General features: G+C 44.6%; 1 protein-coding gene across 4 annotated transcripts in view; it reads right to left on the reverse strand.

Moving 5' to 3' along the window:
* Nucleotides 1-19,216, reverse strand: part of map3k4 (mitogen-activated protein kinase kinase kinase 4) — a 164,508-nt gene that overhangs the window by 48,113 nt on the left and 97,179 nt on the right. For all 4 annotated transcript variants that reach the window (XM_055639428.1, XM_055639430.1, XM_055639431.1 and 1 more), the window contains 6 exons: nucleotides 13,472-13,629; nucleotides 11,368-11,484; nucleotides 7,473-7,572; nucleotides 7,265-7,348; nucleotides 3,653-3,901; nucleotides 2,171-2,320 (listed from right to left, as the gene is read on the reverse strand). In XM_055639428.1, the coding sequence (XP_055495403.1) occupies nucleotides 2,171-2,320; nucleotides 3,653-3,901; nucleotides 7,265-7,348; nucleotides 7,473-7,572; nucleotides 11,368-11,484; nucleotides 13,472-13,629 (858 nt within the window). The remainder of the gene's footprint in view (nucleotides 1-2,170; nucleotides 2,321-3,652; nucleotides 3,902-7,264; nucleotides 7,349-7,472; nucleotides 7,573-11,367; nucleotides 11,485-13,471; nucleotides 13,630-19,216) is intronic.

The raw sequence follows: 19,216 nt of genomic DNA on the forward strand, positions 1-19,216 counted from the left end.
ACTTGTGTTTGGGGGTCCATTGAGAACCCGGACGAGTCCATAATGTAAATAGCTCATTCTGAGCTTCCCCCAGTCTAGTTTCAGTCAATAAAATACTGAGTCAAGCACTTGCGCATCTAAACTTTATTTTGGAAAAACACAATAACAGTTCCCCATTACTATACCTAACCACTGCGGGTTCAATCCTTGTATCTGCTTGGCCAAGCCATCCTAGCCTCGTGCAAGCAGAGACACTCCAAAAGGTGATGCAGTCCCAAGCGTTCTCCCAGAAGATCGATACAGAACCCAATAATACAGTAACTAATACATTGTATTCAAACGGAGCTTCTGGAAGGAAGCAAACATAGCAACATTTGCCCAGATATTCAAGAAACTCAGACAAGGCTCAACACTTAACCCAATCAACATCTAGCAAAATAAAGGTTTGTAACAAAATTTATAATGTGTATGTCTGGTTTGCATTCACCCAATCCGTTTCATGCAATTTACACCTAATTGTAAGAATCTGCAGATGTCCCATTCTTTCCCTGCAACTCTTATTTAGGCTCCAGACAAGCTGGCACCATTATGCAGCTTGTCCCATTTCTGCAGAAGGCACATTTAAATTGACCAAATGGCCTAGCAGCCCAGAAGCCTTTACTCAAGTTTAGTGTCCTGGCATCTCCAATTTGACCACACATTCCCTCAACCAGGCCACCCTGTATATCCACAAGTGGCATTGTCTGTTTGAGACAGAGCCTGCGTGATTTGTGAATTAGTCCAGTAAAATACCTGAACCTGCCCAAACAAAAGAAAAATTAGTGAAATTGTGCCCCAAATTCAAACCCATGAGAGTATTTTATGAGAGAATTAGAAATAAGATTGTAAGAAATTGAATTAAGGTCAGTCAAGGAGACAAACGAGTTTGGCTCAGCCACCAAACACGACACCTGGAGGCTGCAGCAAATCGTCCTATCAGCAGAGAAGGTTATTGGCTGCAACCTTCCCTCCATTGATGAACTGTACACTGCAAGGGCCAGGAAGCGAGCGGGCAAGATCATCTCTGACCCCTCTCACCCTGGCCACAAACACTTTGAATCACTTCCCTCTGGAAGGCAACTCCGGACTGTCAAAGCTGCCACAGCCAGACATAAAAACAGTTTTTATTCACGAGTAGTTGCTCTACTCAACAGCCAAAAATCTGTAGCCTCCCTTTGATCAGGTATTTTGTTGGTTCACATGCTTGATCAATGGTGTTTTATCATTAATGTTTTATTATTATTAATGTTTAGTGTTTTCTGAGTCATTCGTAACTGTCACTGGATATCATGTTGTTACTTGTGGGTGGAGCACCAAGGCAAATCCCTTGTATGTGAATACTTGGCCAATAAACTTACTTACTTACTTAATTACACTCATTTTATGCATAATTGAACCATAAATGCGAATAGATTTTCCAACTATTGCAGCTGGAAGGCCATTAAATTATGTACACCAGGGACTTCACTGCATTAGCATCACCTCCCATTTCTGGCCCCAACTGAGCTTAATCCAATGTTTTACAGTCTTGCTTCTAATTGTATCTCTAATTGTGCCAAATACTCTCCTGGGGTTGAACTTTACTGCTACATTGTTAACTACGGAGCAAGGATAAAATACCAGTAGGATGAACCTGTGAACAAGTGTGAAGAAAGTGAAATAACATGACAACTGTCATGTTCACGTCGTCCTTTCCACGTGTTAATTTTTTTTAATGTGCATAAGATTTAAAAAGCTTTCTACTAAACAGCACTGAGTTACTCAAAGCAACAGTGGGACAACTGGTAGAGCTGCTGCCTCACAGCACTAGAGACCTAGATTCAATCCTGACCTCAGGTACTGTCTGTGTGGTTAACACATTTTCCTGTGATCGCGTGGGCTTCCTCTGAATGTTCTAATTTCCTCCTACATCCTAAATATGAGGTTTTATAGGTTAAATGGTTCTCTGTAAGTTATCCCTACTGTGTAGGGAGTAGATGTGAAAGTGGAATAGCTGGTGTGGACTGGTGATCGACATTCGGTATGGACTCGGTGGGCCAGAGATCTGTTCCCATGCTGCATCTATCAAAACTATTGAACTTGCATTGTGTGATGAGCCTCAATTGGGCAGTTTTAAAACAGCTGTATAAACAAACTGAACAAGACATGGTACCTTGAGCTGCTCCAATGCTTTGGCTATGACTGGTTGGCTGGATGTCTGCTCACGGTGCAGGGAGATTATTTTTTCCATGGATTGATGAAAGGTCTTGCGCTGACTTACAAGATGTGAAGACTGCATCACCACCAGTAATAAATTACGGATCTGAGGAGGGGAAAGTCATTTACAAAAAGCAATGAACTTTGCAGGTTAGGTAGTGACAGTTTATTAAAATCCAATATGTGAGTATTAATACAACAAGCTATTCTACACTATTGATAACAACCATTGAACGAGCCAGTTTTTTACAACTGGCTACTGTAAAAAATAAAGAACTGCAGGTGCTGGTTTATACCAAAGTTAGGCACAAAGTGCTGGAGTACTTCAGGCCGGAAGAAGGGTCTGGACTCAAAATGTCACCCATCCTTTTTCTCCTGAGATGCTGCCTGGCCAGCACTTTGTATCTATTCTCGTAACTTCTGTTCTTGTATTCATTTCATTGCATTCCCCCTTTTCTCCACTGATTAATGCTTCTATGAAAAACCTTGTGACATTTTATGGGTACGTTGCTAAACAAATGCAAGTTGTTCCTACTGTTACTCAAGTGAAGTAGGTTGTATTGTAAATGTGAAGAGGGTTATGAAAAAAATCACAGCAGGATCTTGATCAGTTGAGCAGGTAGGTTGAGGAATGGCTAATGGAGATAAATGGCAGTAAGTGTGAAGTAGTCAATTTGTGGTCAAAACGGGGCAAACCTTCACAATGAATGGCAGTGCCCTGGAGAGAGTTGTAGAGCAGAGAGATCTAGGAGTACGGGTGCATAGTTCCTTGAAAGTGGAATCACCGGTAGATAGGGTGGTAAAGGTGACTTTTGATAGATTGGCATTCAACAGTCAGGGCATTGAGTAATGAAGTTGGAACGTTAAGTTACATTCATAGAAGACGTGGTGAGTCCACATTTGGAGTCTTGTGACACCCTGATAAAGGAAGGATGTCATTAAGTTGAAAGAGTGCAGAGATGATTTAAAAGGATGTTGCCAAAAGTTGAGGGCCTGAGCTATAGGGAGAGATTGGGTAAGCTATGATTTTATTTATTTATTCCATGGAGCGCAGACTAAGGTGTGACCTTATAGAGTGCATAAAATCATGAGGGGAATTGATAGGGTGAATGTCTTTTACCTAGAGTAGGGGAACAAAGAACTAGAGGACATAGGTTTAAGGTGAGAGGGAAAAGATTGAATAGGAACCTAAGGGGCAACTTTTTTCACTCAGAGAATGATGGGTATGTAGAATGAGCTGCCAGAGGAGGTAGTTGAGGCATGTACATGGACAGAAAAAGTTGAGAGGGACATGGTCCAAAAGCGAGAAAATGGTCCTCGCTTAGATGGAGCATCTTGATCGGCATGACGGAGTTGTGCGGAACGGGCCTGTTTCCGTGTTGTACGACTCTAAGTGTGGTGAGTAATTATGGCATCTGACCCACTGTATGAGGCTTACCTGCATGCTTCTCAATGTATCTACTGTTTCCACCTGGGGCAGCACTTTGATGGAGTGGCCCTGCCATGATTTCCAGGAATCCTCCTGCGCTTTGGTGAGGAGTAGGTAGGCTATGTCCACTGATTCATCGCATTCATTCGAACATTCCTTGCCAGCAGTTGCGCTCAGCAGTTGGAGTATCTGAGACTTGCGCTCTGAAAGGTCACAAGCAACAAAGATATGCAGGTCCTCCAGACTGGGAATGAGAACCTGCGAGTGAAAGGTATGCCATGTCAGTTAGGTTCATTCTTTTCACATACCGAGGTACAGTGAAAAGCTTTGTTTTGCAGACTATCCAAACAGATCAGTTAACACTATACATAAATACAATCGTCAAACTCAAGTACAATAAATAGAACAAAGGGAAGATACAGAGAGCAGAATGTAGTTGTCAGCATTGTAGCGCATCAGTTCCACAGACAAAATCCAATGTCCACAAGAGGGTAGAGATAAATCAGGCAGTACACTAGCTTATGGGAGGACCGTTCACAAGCCTGATAACAGAGGGGAAGAATCTCCTCCTGCGTCTGGTGGTACCCGCTTTCAAGCTTCTGTATCTTTTGCCGGACAGGAGTAGGGAAGGGGAGGAATGACTCGGATGGGAAAGAATTTTGATTATGTTGGCTATTTTTCCCAAGGCTGTGTAAAGTGCAGATAGAGTCAATAGGGGGATTCTGGACTGTGGACTGGGCTACATCTACAACTCTCTGCAATTTCTTGCGCTCTTGGGCAGAGCTGTTCCCTAACCAAGTTGTAATGCAACCCAACAGTATGCTTTCAGATGTGCATCTGTCAAAGTCTGTAAGATTCATTCGAGACATGTCGAATTTCCTCCATCTCCTCGGGAAGTAGAGATATATAATCTTACTCTTAACAGTTCCCCATCAGTCAAATGGGGAATTTCATAGGCCAGTTCATTGGCTATATTTAAGAGGGAGTTAGATGTGGCCCTTGTGGCTAAGGGGATCAGGGGGTATGGAGAGAAGGCAGGTACGGGATACTGAGTTGGATGATCAGCCATGATCATATTGAATGGCGGTGCAGGCTCGAAGGGCCGAATGGCCTACTCCTGCACCTAATTTCTATGTTTCTATGTTTCTAAATAAAAACCAGATTCAAAGTGGGGTAGGCGGTTTAGAGCAAAATTAGAGAAATTTCTTCACACAGACGGTGATGAACTTTTGGAATTATTTACCCCAGTTCATTTAAAATAAGAGGTCTATGGGAAAGTTCATGGTTGATTTAATATAATTTTAAGGGTAAAGTGGATGGATCTTCCAATCAATATGCTTGTGTATAATTAAAGGATGGTTATTTTATTTCCAGCTAAAAATCTGTCTCCTTTGGGATTAAATACTGGTATTGGTTTTATCAGCGGGCACAGTAGTCTGAAATTGGCCACATCTTAACGAACGGTGGTGATCGCCCACCCCTCACCAATTACTCTCCTGCACATCGGCGAGACCAAGATCGTTTCGCTGAACACCTCCGCTCGGTCCGCCTAAACCAAGGGTTCCCAACCTGGGGTAAATTTATCCCCAGGGGGGAAATTTCTCCTACCCAGGGGGTAAATTTGTTGATTCCTAATTTGTACATTTTTTTCATTGACTGACTGTGTTTGGTTCTGGTATACCGGTATCTGTTCGTCATTAGTTGTTCATAAATAAGTGAAATACCATTGTTATGTGCTATTAAAGTTGCCAGGGGTAAACTGGACGAAAAAGGTTGGGAACCCCTGGCCTAAACCTACCTGATCTCCTGGTTGCTCAACACTTTAACTCTCCCACCCATTCCCACACTGACCTTTCTGTCCTGGGCCTCCTCCATTGTCAGAGTGAGGCCCTGTGCAAATTGGAGGAACAGCACCTCATATTTTGCTTGGGTAGTTTACACCCCAGCGGTATGAACATGGACTTCTCTAACTTCAAGTAGCCCTTGCTTTCCCTCTCTTTTCATCGCCTCTCCTTTCCCAGTTCTCCTACCAGTCTTAATGTCTCTGACTACATTTTATTTCAATACCCGTCCACTCCCCTGACATCAGTATGAAGAAGGGTCTCGACCCGAAACGTCACCCATTCCTTCTATCCAGAGATGCTGCCTGAGTTACTCCAGTATTTTGCGTCTACCTTTGATTTAAACCAGCATCTGCAGTTCTTTCCTACAATCTCACCAATGACTGTTCCTCTTACAAGTTTTCTGTCTAACCCATGGCAGAGATTGCTGCAGGACCTAGCATTTATTATTTCACATGTAACACCGGGCAACATAACCATAGTTTATGTCAAAAGACAAAAATTATGCAAGTATCTAATCCCATAGCATAAAGGAATTTAGCTTGAAATAAATCGACTTGCCTTGAATTACATACAGCTTATTGATTAAGGTTACCTCCATCCACTTATTGATTAAGGTTACCTCCATACCTTGTGAACTTTTCAATCACAGCATGTCTAGACATGTTTCAAGTTTCACTTTCAACCTTTGATAATAACAAAGCAATTTTCTATGATTTGCAATCCACAATCTCTTCTCACGATGCAGAGCTGACATCTACTTCTCTAATTGTGGAGTTTCTTTGTTGGAGTCCATTCTTCATATTTCTTTTGTGTGTGTCTTTCATTCAGCCTCGTCTCCACCGATCACCCCGTGCAAATACAGACTTTCCTGCTCTCTCCAAACGCTGCACGCTCCAAGCATTGTGGGATTCACTCACTAAGTCAGTGAGGCCGGCTGGAGGCCATTCTTCCCACGCTTGCTCCCTATTTCTGCAATCATCTCCCACACACTGTTTCCAATCATTTCTCACTTCCGAATAATTCAGGTTATAAACAGTTCTCAGAAACCGAACCCTGTGGTAACCTGGGGGCTGCCTGTGCAGCAGTCCCACTGAACCAACTTTTACCTTAGGCAAAAAAAGACAATGTGCTGGAGTAACTACGGGTCAGGCAACATCTTTGGAGAGCATGGATAGGGTGATGTTTCGAGTTGGGACCCTTCTTCAGACTGATTGTAGGGAGGAGGAAGGGGTGGGACGGAGCATGGTTGGTAATAGGTGAGGGGAGTTCTTGAAAGGCAGATAGACAAAGGCTGGAGATAAAAAAACAGAAGGTGTAAATCAAATGCATTGAAGAGTTGCGAATTGTTAAGCTAGAGGAAGGAATGTAGGTGGAGGGAAAGGGGGAGAAGAGATATATGTGCAAGTCCAGGAGAAATAGGTGGGGAGGGGATGGGGAGGGGGTGGTTGTTACAGCTTACCTAAAATTGGCAAATTCAATGTTCATACCCAAGCGGAATATGAGGTGGTGTTCTTTCAGTTTGCGTGTGGAGGAAACTACCTAATGTATTTGTGTTGGGCTTGATTGTACTAGTATTTGATTTGACTAGATAGTACACAAACAAAAGCTTTTCTCTGTACCTCAGATAATAATAAACCAATATCAATTCAAACTAGGGAACAAAATCCCTTTTCCCCGCCGAGTTCAGAGCAAGATACTACTTCAACTGAATATGCTGACATATGGAATACACATCAGTGTGGTTAATGATAGGCAACATTTAAAAAGAAAAACCTACCTTGACATATTTTTTTGTTTTAAGAGCTTCTAAAAAATCTGGTACAGGAGCCGACAAAGTAAATTCTGCTGCTATTTCTAGGTCCTGAATCAAAAGAAAAACAAATTTCAATGTTGAAAAATATTCTTTCCAAGAGTTATGTATTAATTTATTACACTACATTTATCCATGTTTACACTATTTTCACCAATGCCCATATATACATTACCTTTCTCAGCATTTTAGCAAAACCCAGAGCCTTGGATGCTCTCTCCCGAGCTTCGTGAAAGAGCTCTTTTAATGCACGACTGGTCTCTATAATGGATCTCCTGTGAAGACAGTTACATCACACATTCACCTCTCTGGAAAGAATCCCACACAAAATAATAGTCGGGGGAAAAAAAAAAAATCCATTACTAACACTTTTCCAATATTTGAGTTTCAATGATAAGAAAATAGGGGGGAAAAAAACTTCTAGAGGCAATCAAATAAGCACAAGCAGCTTCAAGAAACATGGCTTAAACATTTTTGTTAAAGAGAAACATGCACACCCCAAATATTTCACTTTACATAGGTGCATGGTTCTTTGAAGGTGGAGTCGTAGGTAGATAGGATGGTCAAAAAGGCGTTTGCCACATTAGTCTTCATCAGTCAGAGTATTGGATATAGAAGTTGGGAGGTCATGTTGCAGTTGTATAAGATGTTGGTGAGGCCGCATTTAGAGTATTGTGTGATAGGAAAGATGTTGTCAAGCTGGAAAGGGTATAGAGAAGATTTACAAGGATGTTGCCAGGGCTAGATGGTCTGAGCTATAGGGAGAGGTTGTGTAAGCTGCAACTCTGCTCCTTGGAGCGCTGCAGGATTAGGAGGGATCTTATTAAGGTGTATAAAATCATGAGAGGAATAGGTTGGGTAGATGCACAGTGATTCTTGCCCGGAGAAGGTGAATCAAGGACCAGAGGACATAGGTTTAAGGTGAAGAGGAAAAGATTTAATAGGAATCTGAGGGATAACTTTTTAACACAAAGAGTGGTGGGTGTGTGGAACAAGCTGCCAGAGGAGGTAGTTCAGGCAGGGACTATCCAAACATTTAAGAAACAGTTAGACAGGTGGATCGATAGGACAGGTTTGGAGGGATATGGACCAAACGCGGGCACATGGGTCTAGTGTAGCTAAGACATGTTGGCCGGTGTGGGCATGTTGGGCTGAAGGACCCGTTTCCACAATGTATCACTCCATGACTCTATGCAGGTCCAACTAATTATTCTTCCCTTTCTCCTCTCTTCCTTCGGTTGTCACCAATGTTGTTCATAATCGGGCATGGGAAAGGTACATTTAGGTAGTTTGCCCAAGTCATTTTGTACGCCAACCAAACTCCACAAAGATGGTGGGCCAATTAGCAGGTTTTGGTTTTAGTTTTACCCTTTAAAAGCCATGAAGACAGGCCCTTCAGCGCCGAAAACCTAGGTTTGATCCTGACCACAGGTGCTTGTCTGTACGGAGATTGTATATTCTCCCCGTGACCTGCATGGGTTTTCTCTGAGATCTTCGGTTTCCTCCCACATTCCAAAGACGTACAGGTTTGTAGGTTAATTGGCGTGGTAAATGTAAAATTGTCCCTAGTGTGTGTAGGATTGTGTTAATGTGCGGGGATCGTTGGTCGGCGTGGACCCGGTGGGCCGAAGGGCCTGTTTCCGTGCTGTATATCTAAACTAAACTAAACTTAACGACTCCACGCTGACCATCAATCACCTGTTCACACTAGCTCCATGTTATCCCCCTTTTTCATCCACTCACTACACATTAAGGGGCAATTTTACCGAGGCCAATTAACCTGCAAACTCGCATGTCTTTGGGATGTGGTAGCAAACTGGAGCACCTGGAGGAAACTCGTACAGTCGCAGAGAGAATATGCAAACTCCACACAGGCAGTAACCAAAGTCCGCATCAAACAGTGTCTCTGGTACTGTGAGGCAGCAGCAATATTAGCTGTGCCACTGTGCCACACATTGGTGACATTGATCCACCTGGATCGCAATTCTGAAATAGCATTACAGATTATTTGTCTGGATGATACGTAGGTATATTTGTAATGATGTCAGGTGAAAATTATACGATAATACTTATCATAGGTATTGGTTAAGTTTGTAATGGTGTAAAAACGAGAAACTGCAGATGTTGGTTAGTATACAAAAGGACTTTCCAAAGAAGGGTCCTGACCCAAAATGTCACCTATCCATGTCTCCAGAGATGCTATCTGACTTGATGAGTTACTCCACCACTGTGTGTCCTTTTTAGGAATCATTAACCTGGGAAATTGCTAGCACTGAGACACCAAACATAAATAATTCAAATGTTTTGCTCCAACTAACTGGCGACATTGGAAAAGACAAGGCTGTTTAAAAACTTTGAGTGTAGGAGCAGAGGTAGGCTGCAGAATATCACTAGCTTCTCTCTCCCCTGACTCTCAGTCTGAAGAACGGTCTCGACCTGAACATCACACATTCCTTCTCTCCAGAGATGCTGCCTGTTCCACTGCGTTACTCCAGCATTTTGTGTGTATCTTCAGTGTAAATCAGCATCTGCAGTTCCTTTCTACGCAGAGAAAATACCAATCATTTGCAGTTACTACAGTATCGTAATGGAAGTGATGTTTAAAATAAAATCTGCAGACACTCTTAAATATTTTACGATTCACAGAAGAGACTGTACGATTCACAGAAGAGTCTGGTGAAGAAACACATCTGCTCCTTCGTCCCTCGCAACATGGACCCGTTACAATTCGCATACCGTCCGAACAGATCCACGGACGATGCGGTCTCCCAGGTTCTGCACACAGCTCTCTCTCATCTGGACAGCCAGAAGGGGGGCTATATGAGGATGCTGTTCATAGACTTCAGTTCAGCCTTCAACACGATAGTCCCCACCAGATTGGCTGAGAAGCTACTGGAATTAGGGCTCAACACCCCCCTGTGTGCCTGGGCCCTGGACTTTCTCACCACCAGGCCCCAGGTAGTCAAGATGGGGGGGAAATACATCAAATTCGCTCACCCTGAGCACAGGATCCCCCCAGGGTTGCGTCCTCAGCACCCTATTGTACTCCCTGTACACACATGACTGTGTGGCTAGGTTCAGCTCCAACTCGATAATCAAGTTTGCTGATGACACTGTGTTGGTGGGCCTGATCTCAGGCAACGATGAGAAGGCCTACCGGGAGGAGGTGGCTGATCTGGCACTCTGGTGTCAGGACAACAGCCTCCTCTTGAACATCAAAAAAACGAAGGAGCTGATCGTGGACTTTAGGAGGGCACATCATCCGAGGACGTACACACCATTGAGGATAAATGGAGATACTGTGGATAGGGTGAGCTGTTTTAAATATCTGGGAGTCCACATCTCTGAGGATATGGCATGGACATCACACGCTGCAGCACTCGTGAGTAAGGCAAGACAGTGCCTTTACCACCTCAGGCAATTGAGGAAATTCAGAGTGTCTGAGGATCTTCCAGGGCTTCTACTCAGCGGCTGTGGAAAGCATCTTGTCTGGAAATATTACGATTTGGTTTGGGAACTACTCTGCCCAGGACAAGAAGGCTCTGCAGAGAGAAGTGCGTTCGGCCGAACGCACTATGGGAACTTCACTCGCCCCTCTGCAGGAACTATACATCAGAAGGTGTAACTCCAGAGCCAGTAAGATCATGGCAGACCCCTTCCACCCCTGCAACGGACTGTTCCAGTTGCTACGGTCAGGCAAACGCCTCCGTTGCCATGCTGTGAGAATGGAGGTTGAGAAGGAGTTTCTTCCCAGAGGCCAATAGGACTGTAAACTCCTACCTCACCAGGGACTAACTTTACCGTACCAGTCTACTGTTTTTTTTAAATTGCTGTTTTTTTTTCCTTTTTCTTTCCTCCCACAATATATAATATGTAAAAGAATATGTGATTCTGTTCCATTCTGTTTGTAGTTTGTTTGTTTTTTGCACACAGTCCGCGAGCATTGCCACTTTTCATTTCACTGCACATCTATGTGTATGTGACGAATAAACTTGACTTGACTTCAGCACATCGATGACAAGACATGTTCATTAGACTGTTTTCAATGGTCATGGTAATATTTGCAGTACCTGATTTCATCGGATGCTGTGCTGTCATCAGCACTCGCCCACAATTCGTCACAGCTTTCCGGGAGACCTGAATCCAAGAACTCTCCTGTAGACTTCAGCAACATTCCAGCTATGTCACTGAAGAGAGAGTGTAAATTAACCACTTGTTCAGTCCAGTTTGCAGCCATGCCAAAGTTCTAATTAGAGCTTCACACACAAAATAATTCCTGCATTGAGGTGTTGGCTGCTGCCCCTGCTCCAGTCATTGATTGTGGGTCCCAGCACCAATCCTCGCACCTTTCTGGTCTCATGCTCCCAACCCTAAATTATTGAATCCTATCTTCACTTTTTTGTTCATTAACCTGTCCTGTATATTATCCCCAATCTGCATGCTCTAATGTTGTTTATTAACCGCCTTGCTTTCTCAAAGTCCAAATACCCTGATCCCTTCTTCTCCCCAATTTACAGGCAGTCCTCTGGTTACGGCAGGGCTCCGTTCACGAGAACTGTTCGTAACCAGAATTATTGGTGAGTGAGAAAGGACCAGAAACAGTGTGTGGGAGAGGGCTGCAAAAACAGGCATGACAGGAGAGCTAGCAGGTGCGGGAAGAGTGGCCGCCACTCCACCTCACTGACTTGGTGAGTGAGCGAGTTTGTTTTAGTTTTAGTTTTAGGAATACAATCCGAAAACGGATCCTTCAGTCACCGAATCTGCTCCAAACAGCAATCCCCGTATACTAGCACTATCCTACATACTAGGGACAACTCCAATTATTTTACTGAAGCCGATTAACCTACAAACCTGAACGTCTTTGGAATGTGGGAGGAAACCGGAGAAAACCCATGTGATCACAGGAAGAACATACAAACCCTGTACAGACAGCACCCATAGTCAGGATCGTACCTAGATCTCTGGCGCTGTAAGGCAGTAACTCTACCACTGTGCAGAGAGAGTCTGCTAGGCGCTTCCAGCTCTGCCCAGTTTATGAATATTATAGCCCGGCGTTGGGGGAGAGAAGGCATGTGGAAATGCCCTTTTGTCAACTGGCAGAAGATGCATGCAAGCCCGCAGCAGCTGGTAGATCTACCCCCCTATACTACAGCCACACTGCCGCTCAAGCTACTAATTCCCGCTGAAAACCTTGCCTCGACCCTGGCAGCATGTTCAGGCACCGACTCCACTGGCCAACTCCAAATCCCCTGGTTTATCTCACCGACTCCCCTGTGACGCTCTGCTGTGAAGGTTAGGGGAGCTAAACTTGTTTCAAACAATTGTTTCAAAATCCATCGGAAAATATTTGTAAAGTAAAATTTCATAGGCCAGTGCTCCTATAATGGAGATACTGCCTGTACTCTGCACGTTCAAATCTCACAAAAGTAGATTTATCGAAAATTATTACATCTTTGTAAAATCCATGCTGTTCTACCAATACCAATAAATATCTTCCAAATGCCCTATCATCACTTTCTTAATAATAGGTTCTAGCTTAGGCAGAGTAGATTGAGGAGATTCCAAAGTGCTTTCACATGAATATCAAGGGGAAAAGGGTAAACCAGGAGGAAAAGTGAGCCCCTCAAGGACCGAATTGGACATCAATCTTTGGAGCTGCAGGAGATGGGCAAGGCCCTCAATTAATATTTCTCGTCTATTTTTAACGATTTTTAAGCTGGAAAAATTAATAATTCTTTGGCATTTGACTGGTACTCCTGCTGCCTCACAGTACCAGAAACCTAGGTGTTGTCTGTGTGGAGTTTGCACGTTCTAACTATGACTGCGTGGGTTTCCACCGCATGCTCTGGCTTCCTCCCACATCCCAAAGACGTGCAGGTTTGAATTTTAATTTGTCCTTTGTAAATTACCTCTGCAGGTAAAATTGCCCCTCAATGTGTTGGGAGTGGATGAGAAGATGGTATAACATAGAACTATTGTGAACGGATAATCGATGGTCGGCGTGCACTCAGTTGGCCGAAGGGCCAATTTCCATGCAGCATCTCGAAAACTATAACACTAAACGTACCAACCAGGAATATTTCTGATGAATAAAAATGGAATTTGATCCCTTCATTTAGTAAAATAAATCCAAATGAAATTAACTGCATTTCTTTTTGAATGCACGGATCCTACCAAAAGAGCTTTCCAGCTTGAGCTTCTCCTCCTCGTATGCAAGGCGTTATTTCTTTGGTAAAATTCCATTCTATTTCTAGAAGGTTCTTCAGACTGTGAGAGGCCTGAGGTAAATGCTGTAACATCTGGATCCAGCTCCGCATGTAATCAAAATAAACCTGGAATTCAAAGGACCATATACATAGCTTTGTAAAAAGAAAAACATTATTTTGCAAACTTATTTCAATGCACATATTAACAATTTATCCAAGCAGTATCCACATCACAGCCTCCTTCTCCTTGTACTATATATAGTAATGTCTTTGCTGCAATGAGTTTGCAAAGTCTCTGCTGCAATATTGCTATGGCTCCAAAACTGATAAGAGAAAGCTTCAGGAATAAAATGGTTTATATGAAAATTATCAAGATACCAAGATAAATTGTACAAAATATTGGTGAGACCACATTTGGAGTATTGTATTCAGTTTTGATCACCCTGCTATAGGAAAGATTGTGGCGGCACCTGGTGCAACACAAGGGCACAACGAACCATCGGCTCTAGAGGGCGGCATCTTGGTGTGGGAGGCACTAGCCACGGGGTCGGTACCTGAGTTGGTATTTAAGGCCGGGCAACGCCCGTGTCGTGCGAGGAGTAGGGAGCTGTATTGGAGAGAATAAACACGTCTAGTGCACACAGCTCGTGTCCATCTAGCTTCTGGCTGGACTCCCGCTACACTGGTGACCCCGACGCCTCGGAGTGTAATCCTGGAAGGGAAATTTGGAAAGAAAAATGCATTCTGTATCGATGTTACAAAACCTACCTTCAGCGGCGCTGCAGATCTGCCATTGGCTGTGTGTGCGACTTTGGTGCCTTTGAGTGTGGGGGGGGAGCGGGATTAAAATGCAGGTTTGTATCGCTTGACGGAGAGGGATTTCCTCGGTCTGCTAAAGAGAAATTGATCGGAATTCCTTTCCCGTTTTTTTTAATAAATCGCCGGACAATTTAATAGTTGGATTAAAGTAAAAAGCGACTTCGAACGCCCTCAACGCCTACAACGTGACAGATCGTAATATCAGGACAAAACAAAAGGTAAGTCGTGTATTTCACATATAATCTTGCTTCTTGGGGTGGCTTTAGTCTAATTTTACATTGCGAAAAAGTCTTATTTGGGCCCCATACAAATCAGCAGTGTCTTGCCTGCTGATATGGGGTTAAAATTCACGGCAACGGCAACTTTCCAATCGATCACATTCCCGAAACACCCACTCGCAAGATGATTTAAATCCTATTTTTTTTGGACTATCATGTCGGAAGAGCATCTAAATCGTCTATATTTTTTGTTATTGTCTCTCCATAATCAATATTTTTATACTAAATATCCACACAGTTTTAGCCACATGTTTTGTGCAAAAAATAATAAATTTGATTATATTGAGAGTGGATGTTTCTAGATTAATTTATAGGAATTAAACATTAAATTCCTTCCATCTGGCATATGTTCATGACAGTGAGATTTAAATATCATGTTATATTGTGATTTCTTGTGTGAATGGGATTAGTTTGTTATTTGGATACAGGCTATTTAAAAAAAATATCCTTTTCTTAAGGAATGGATAGATGTTTAGATCTCGTAATTGAATTCAGATGAATTTAATTGATTAAATGAATTTAATTTTGATGAAACTGATGAATATTTTTTTGTTGGGTATTTACTATTTGTTTTAGCATTTAACCTTTTACTAAAACTACAAATAATAACTTGTTTTCGTTAATGCTGTTCAGTGTTTTTTTCCCTTTACATTTTAAACAGATGTCTCCGAAGAAGAAATGCAAAATTGTCAATCCAAATGCCCAGCAAAAGAGACTGATTTAGACAGCATTTGCAGAGATTATCCGAATATGGACTACTTCAAATGTGATGATCTAAAGGACATTCTTAATGGGAAAGCAGTGGGCAGAAAGGCATGTCATGCGTGGTTTGAAGAGCAAAAACTTGTAGATTACAATGCCAAAATTGAAAAGTTGAGGAAAAACAAGGTGTACAGATTTGCTTATTGGTTACAATCTGAGGAGTATGATGATGCTACTGATTATTATATGCCAATGTACCAGTTGGCAACTGATTTTCTCTATAAAGACTTGGTCTATTGCTAGAAATTGTAATTTATTTACCTATCTGTTACAGACTTACAGCATAAAATGCAATAATATTAATGTTCTGATCTTGAGAATATCACATTTTTGAATTTTCAAGGCAGTCTGGGTGTTTATTACTATTTCCGTCACAATGGTCAATTTTGTAATTAGCTACAATTAGGTAACTAACTAATTATATGCTTTAATTTCAGGTCATCCGTAAGATGTTTTATATTTGCTTCAGAATGGTTCAATCTATAATAACTGAAAATTTCATTCGGTTCACTTAATTTTAAAGAAAGTTATGGGCTTTTGACTGTCCTCGATCACAGCTTTTGTGTGAAGTCAATGGAAAAGCAATAGGGAACAAGATGCTAATTTCCGAGTATGAAAATGGCCATAACCTTTTTAATACTGAAGATATGAAAGTGAACTAGGTATCAAATTAAACTTATTTTTATGCTTTATCTGATGGGATAAATTGCAGACTTGATTTTTTAAATCTCAAAATTTTGTAACATTGCTACATTCTGCCGCTGCCACCTACGAGACCGACGTGATCGAACTCAACACGGTCTTCCAAAAGCTACCTACATTTTGGACATCGCAGCCAGGGGTTTGGTTTCAACAGGCCGAATCACAATTTTACATCCGCGCCGTTACAGCCGATGAGACTCGCTATCACTATGTGGTAAGCGCACTTGACCAGCTGACGACCGGTCGGGTCATTCCTTACCTGGATAATCCGCCAGTGGTGGTTAGGTACGCAGGCCTCAAGGTGCTGCTGCTCCGGATCTACGGGCCGAGCTGAATGCAGAGCGCCTGTCAGGTCCTTAACATGGGTGGGCTCGGCGAACGGATGCCCTCGGCCCTAATGAGCGAGATGCTCACACTCATGGGCAACCACCTGCCCTCCCCGCTCTTTGAATTTACCTCCCTGCAGCAGTTGCCGCGAGACATCCGCCGGAAGCTCGCGGGGGAGAGCTTCGATGATTCGATCAGCTAGCGGCCCGCGCTGACGAGCTGTGGATTTCTGACCAGCAGCAAGTGGGCACGCTGGAATACCTGGAACCGCTGGAGTCCCCAGAATCGCTGGACCGGATTGATTCAACGACCTGGCAGGCCCAGCGACCCCGGACCACGCCCACAACAGGGCCACGCCCACAAGAGCCACAGACAAGACAAGTGGCACAAGGAGATGAGGATGGCTGAGCAGGACCCAGGAGATCCAAGGAGAAGAATGTGGTGCTTTTACCACCAGCGCTGGGGTTCAGCAGCCTGCCAATGCCGCCAGCCATGTTCGTTTCCGTGAAACGACAGCGGGCTCGACTTCCTGTTTGTCTACTTGGACGACATCCTCGTGGCAAGTCGCTCGCGAGAGGAACACTGTGCCCACCTGCGTCTACTCTTCCAGCGCCTCAGTGACCATGGCCTCGTAATTAACCCCAGCAAGTGCCAATTTGGCCTTCAGCCCATCAACTTCCTGGGGTATCGGGTGACAGGGCAAGGAGCAGTGCCTCTGCCGGCCAGGGTTGAGGCAATCCGCCAGTTCCCTCGGCCTGCTACGGTGTGTGGCCTCCGGTAGTTCGTAGGGATGGTCACAATTTACCACTGGTTCGTTCCGGTTGCTGCCAAACTTTTGCGGTTTTCCAGCTGCTGACGGGCAAGCAAAAGGAGATACAGTGGGACGCTGTCGCCACGGCGGCGTTTGAAGGGGCGAAGAAGGCCTTGGCTCGGGCGACTATGCTCGTGCATCCGTCAGCCGACACCCCCACAGCCCTTATCGTGGATGTTTCGGACTCTGCGGTCGGCGGCGTTTTGCAACAGTCGGGTAACGGCCTTTGGCGGCCTCTCACCTTCTTTAGCCATCACCTGAGCGCTGCGCTACAGCGCTTTCGACCGGGAGTTGCTCGCCTTACACCTCACAGTGCGGCACTTTTGATACTTCCTCGGGGGCTGTTCCTTCGTAGCCTTCACGGACCACAAGCCCCTCACGTTTGCTTTCGTGAAGGTTTCGGATCCTTGATCCGCCCGTCAGCAGCGCCAGCTGGCGGCTATTTCGGAGTATACAACGGACGTCCGAAACATCGCTGGGAAATGCAACCTCGTGGCGGATACTTTGAACCATCCGGCAATTGCAGCCGTACTTAACCCGGCCTCGGGAATAGATTACTCCGCCTTGGCGGCGACCCAGCTGGCAGACGATGAGATGCCGGTGTACCGCACCGCGATCTCTGGCTTGGTGCTTGAGGACGTGCTGTTGGGTCCATCGGGTTCCATCCTCTGTGACATATCCACGGGTCAGCTGAGGCCTATCGTTCCGGCGGCCTGGCGCCGTTGCATCTTTGATGTGATCCATGGACTGGCACACCCATCCATTCGGGCCACAGTCGCTATGGTGGCCGCAAGGTTTATGTGGCACAGACTTCGGAAGCAGGTGCATCCCGTGCCAGACATCAAAGGTGCATCGACACGTCCGGGCGCCCGTTCAAGACTTCGCAGTGCCACGCCGGCGGTTCGATCACATACACGTGGACATCGTGGGGCCACTTCCTCTGTCCCATGGTGTTTCACACCTGCTTACGGTGGTTGACCGTTTTACGCGGTGGCCAGAGGCCATCCCGCTCACGGACACTTAAACTCAGTCGTGTGCTCGTGCCCTCGTGCCAACTTCGATTGCCCGCTTTGGGGTTCCATTTCACATCACGTACGACCGTGGCCCCCAGTTCATGTCTGAACGGTGGTCCTCCATGGCCTGCCTGTTGGGGACGCAGCTCCACCACGCGATAGCGTACCATCCCCAGTCAAATGGGTTGGTGGAGCAGTTCCACCACTGTCTGAAGGCCGTCCTGAAGACTCGTCTCACAGGCCCTTGGTGTATGGACGAGTTGCCATGGGTCCTGTTGGGGGTTCGGAGGATCTGTCATCGTCCTCCGCGGAGTTGGTATGTGGTGCTCCGCTCAACATCCCCGAGGAGTTTGTCCCTGCTGCTGATGGGTCCCAGGAACCCCCGTCATCGGTGCTGATCCGCTTGCGGGAGAGAATCAATAGACAATAGACAATAGGTGCAGGAGTAGGCCATTCAGCCCTTCGAGCCAGCACCACCATTCAATCTGATCATGGCTGATCATCCCCAATCAGTACTCCGTTCCTGCCTTCTCCCCATATCCCCTGACTCCGCTATTTTTAAGAGCCCTATCTAGCTCTCTCTTGAAAGCATTAGGAAACCTGCCTCTACTACCCTCTGAGACAGAGAATTCCACAGACTCACCACTCTCTGTGTGAAAAGGTGTTTCCTCGTCTCAGTTCTCAATGGCTTCATGCTTATTCTTAAACTGTGGCCCCTGGTTTTGGACTACCCCAACATCGAGAACATGTTTCCTGCCTCTAGCGTGTTCAAGCCCTTAACAAAAGTTGACATGAAAATTTCAATGAAATACCCTATCAGAAAAGGAGATCCAGATTTACAAGCCAAGCTGCGTCCATTCTCTGAAACAGTTATTAGACAGTCCCCATATCCCCTGACCGGGAATTATTTTTAAACCTACGCTAGCACTCTCTCTTGAAAGCAAGGAAACCTGCCTCTCAAATTAGGGGACCAGAAATTCCACAGACTCACCACTCTCTGT

The sequence above is a fragment of the Leucoraja erinacea genome, chromosome 8, assembly GCF_028641065.1.
Source record: "Leucoraja erinacea ecotype New England chromosome 8, Leri_hhj_1, whole genome shotgun sequence".
NCBI lineage: Eukaryota > Metazoa > Chordata > Chondrichthyes > Rajiformes > Rajidae > Leucoraja > Leucoraja erinaceus.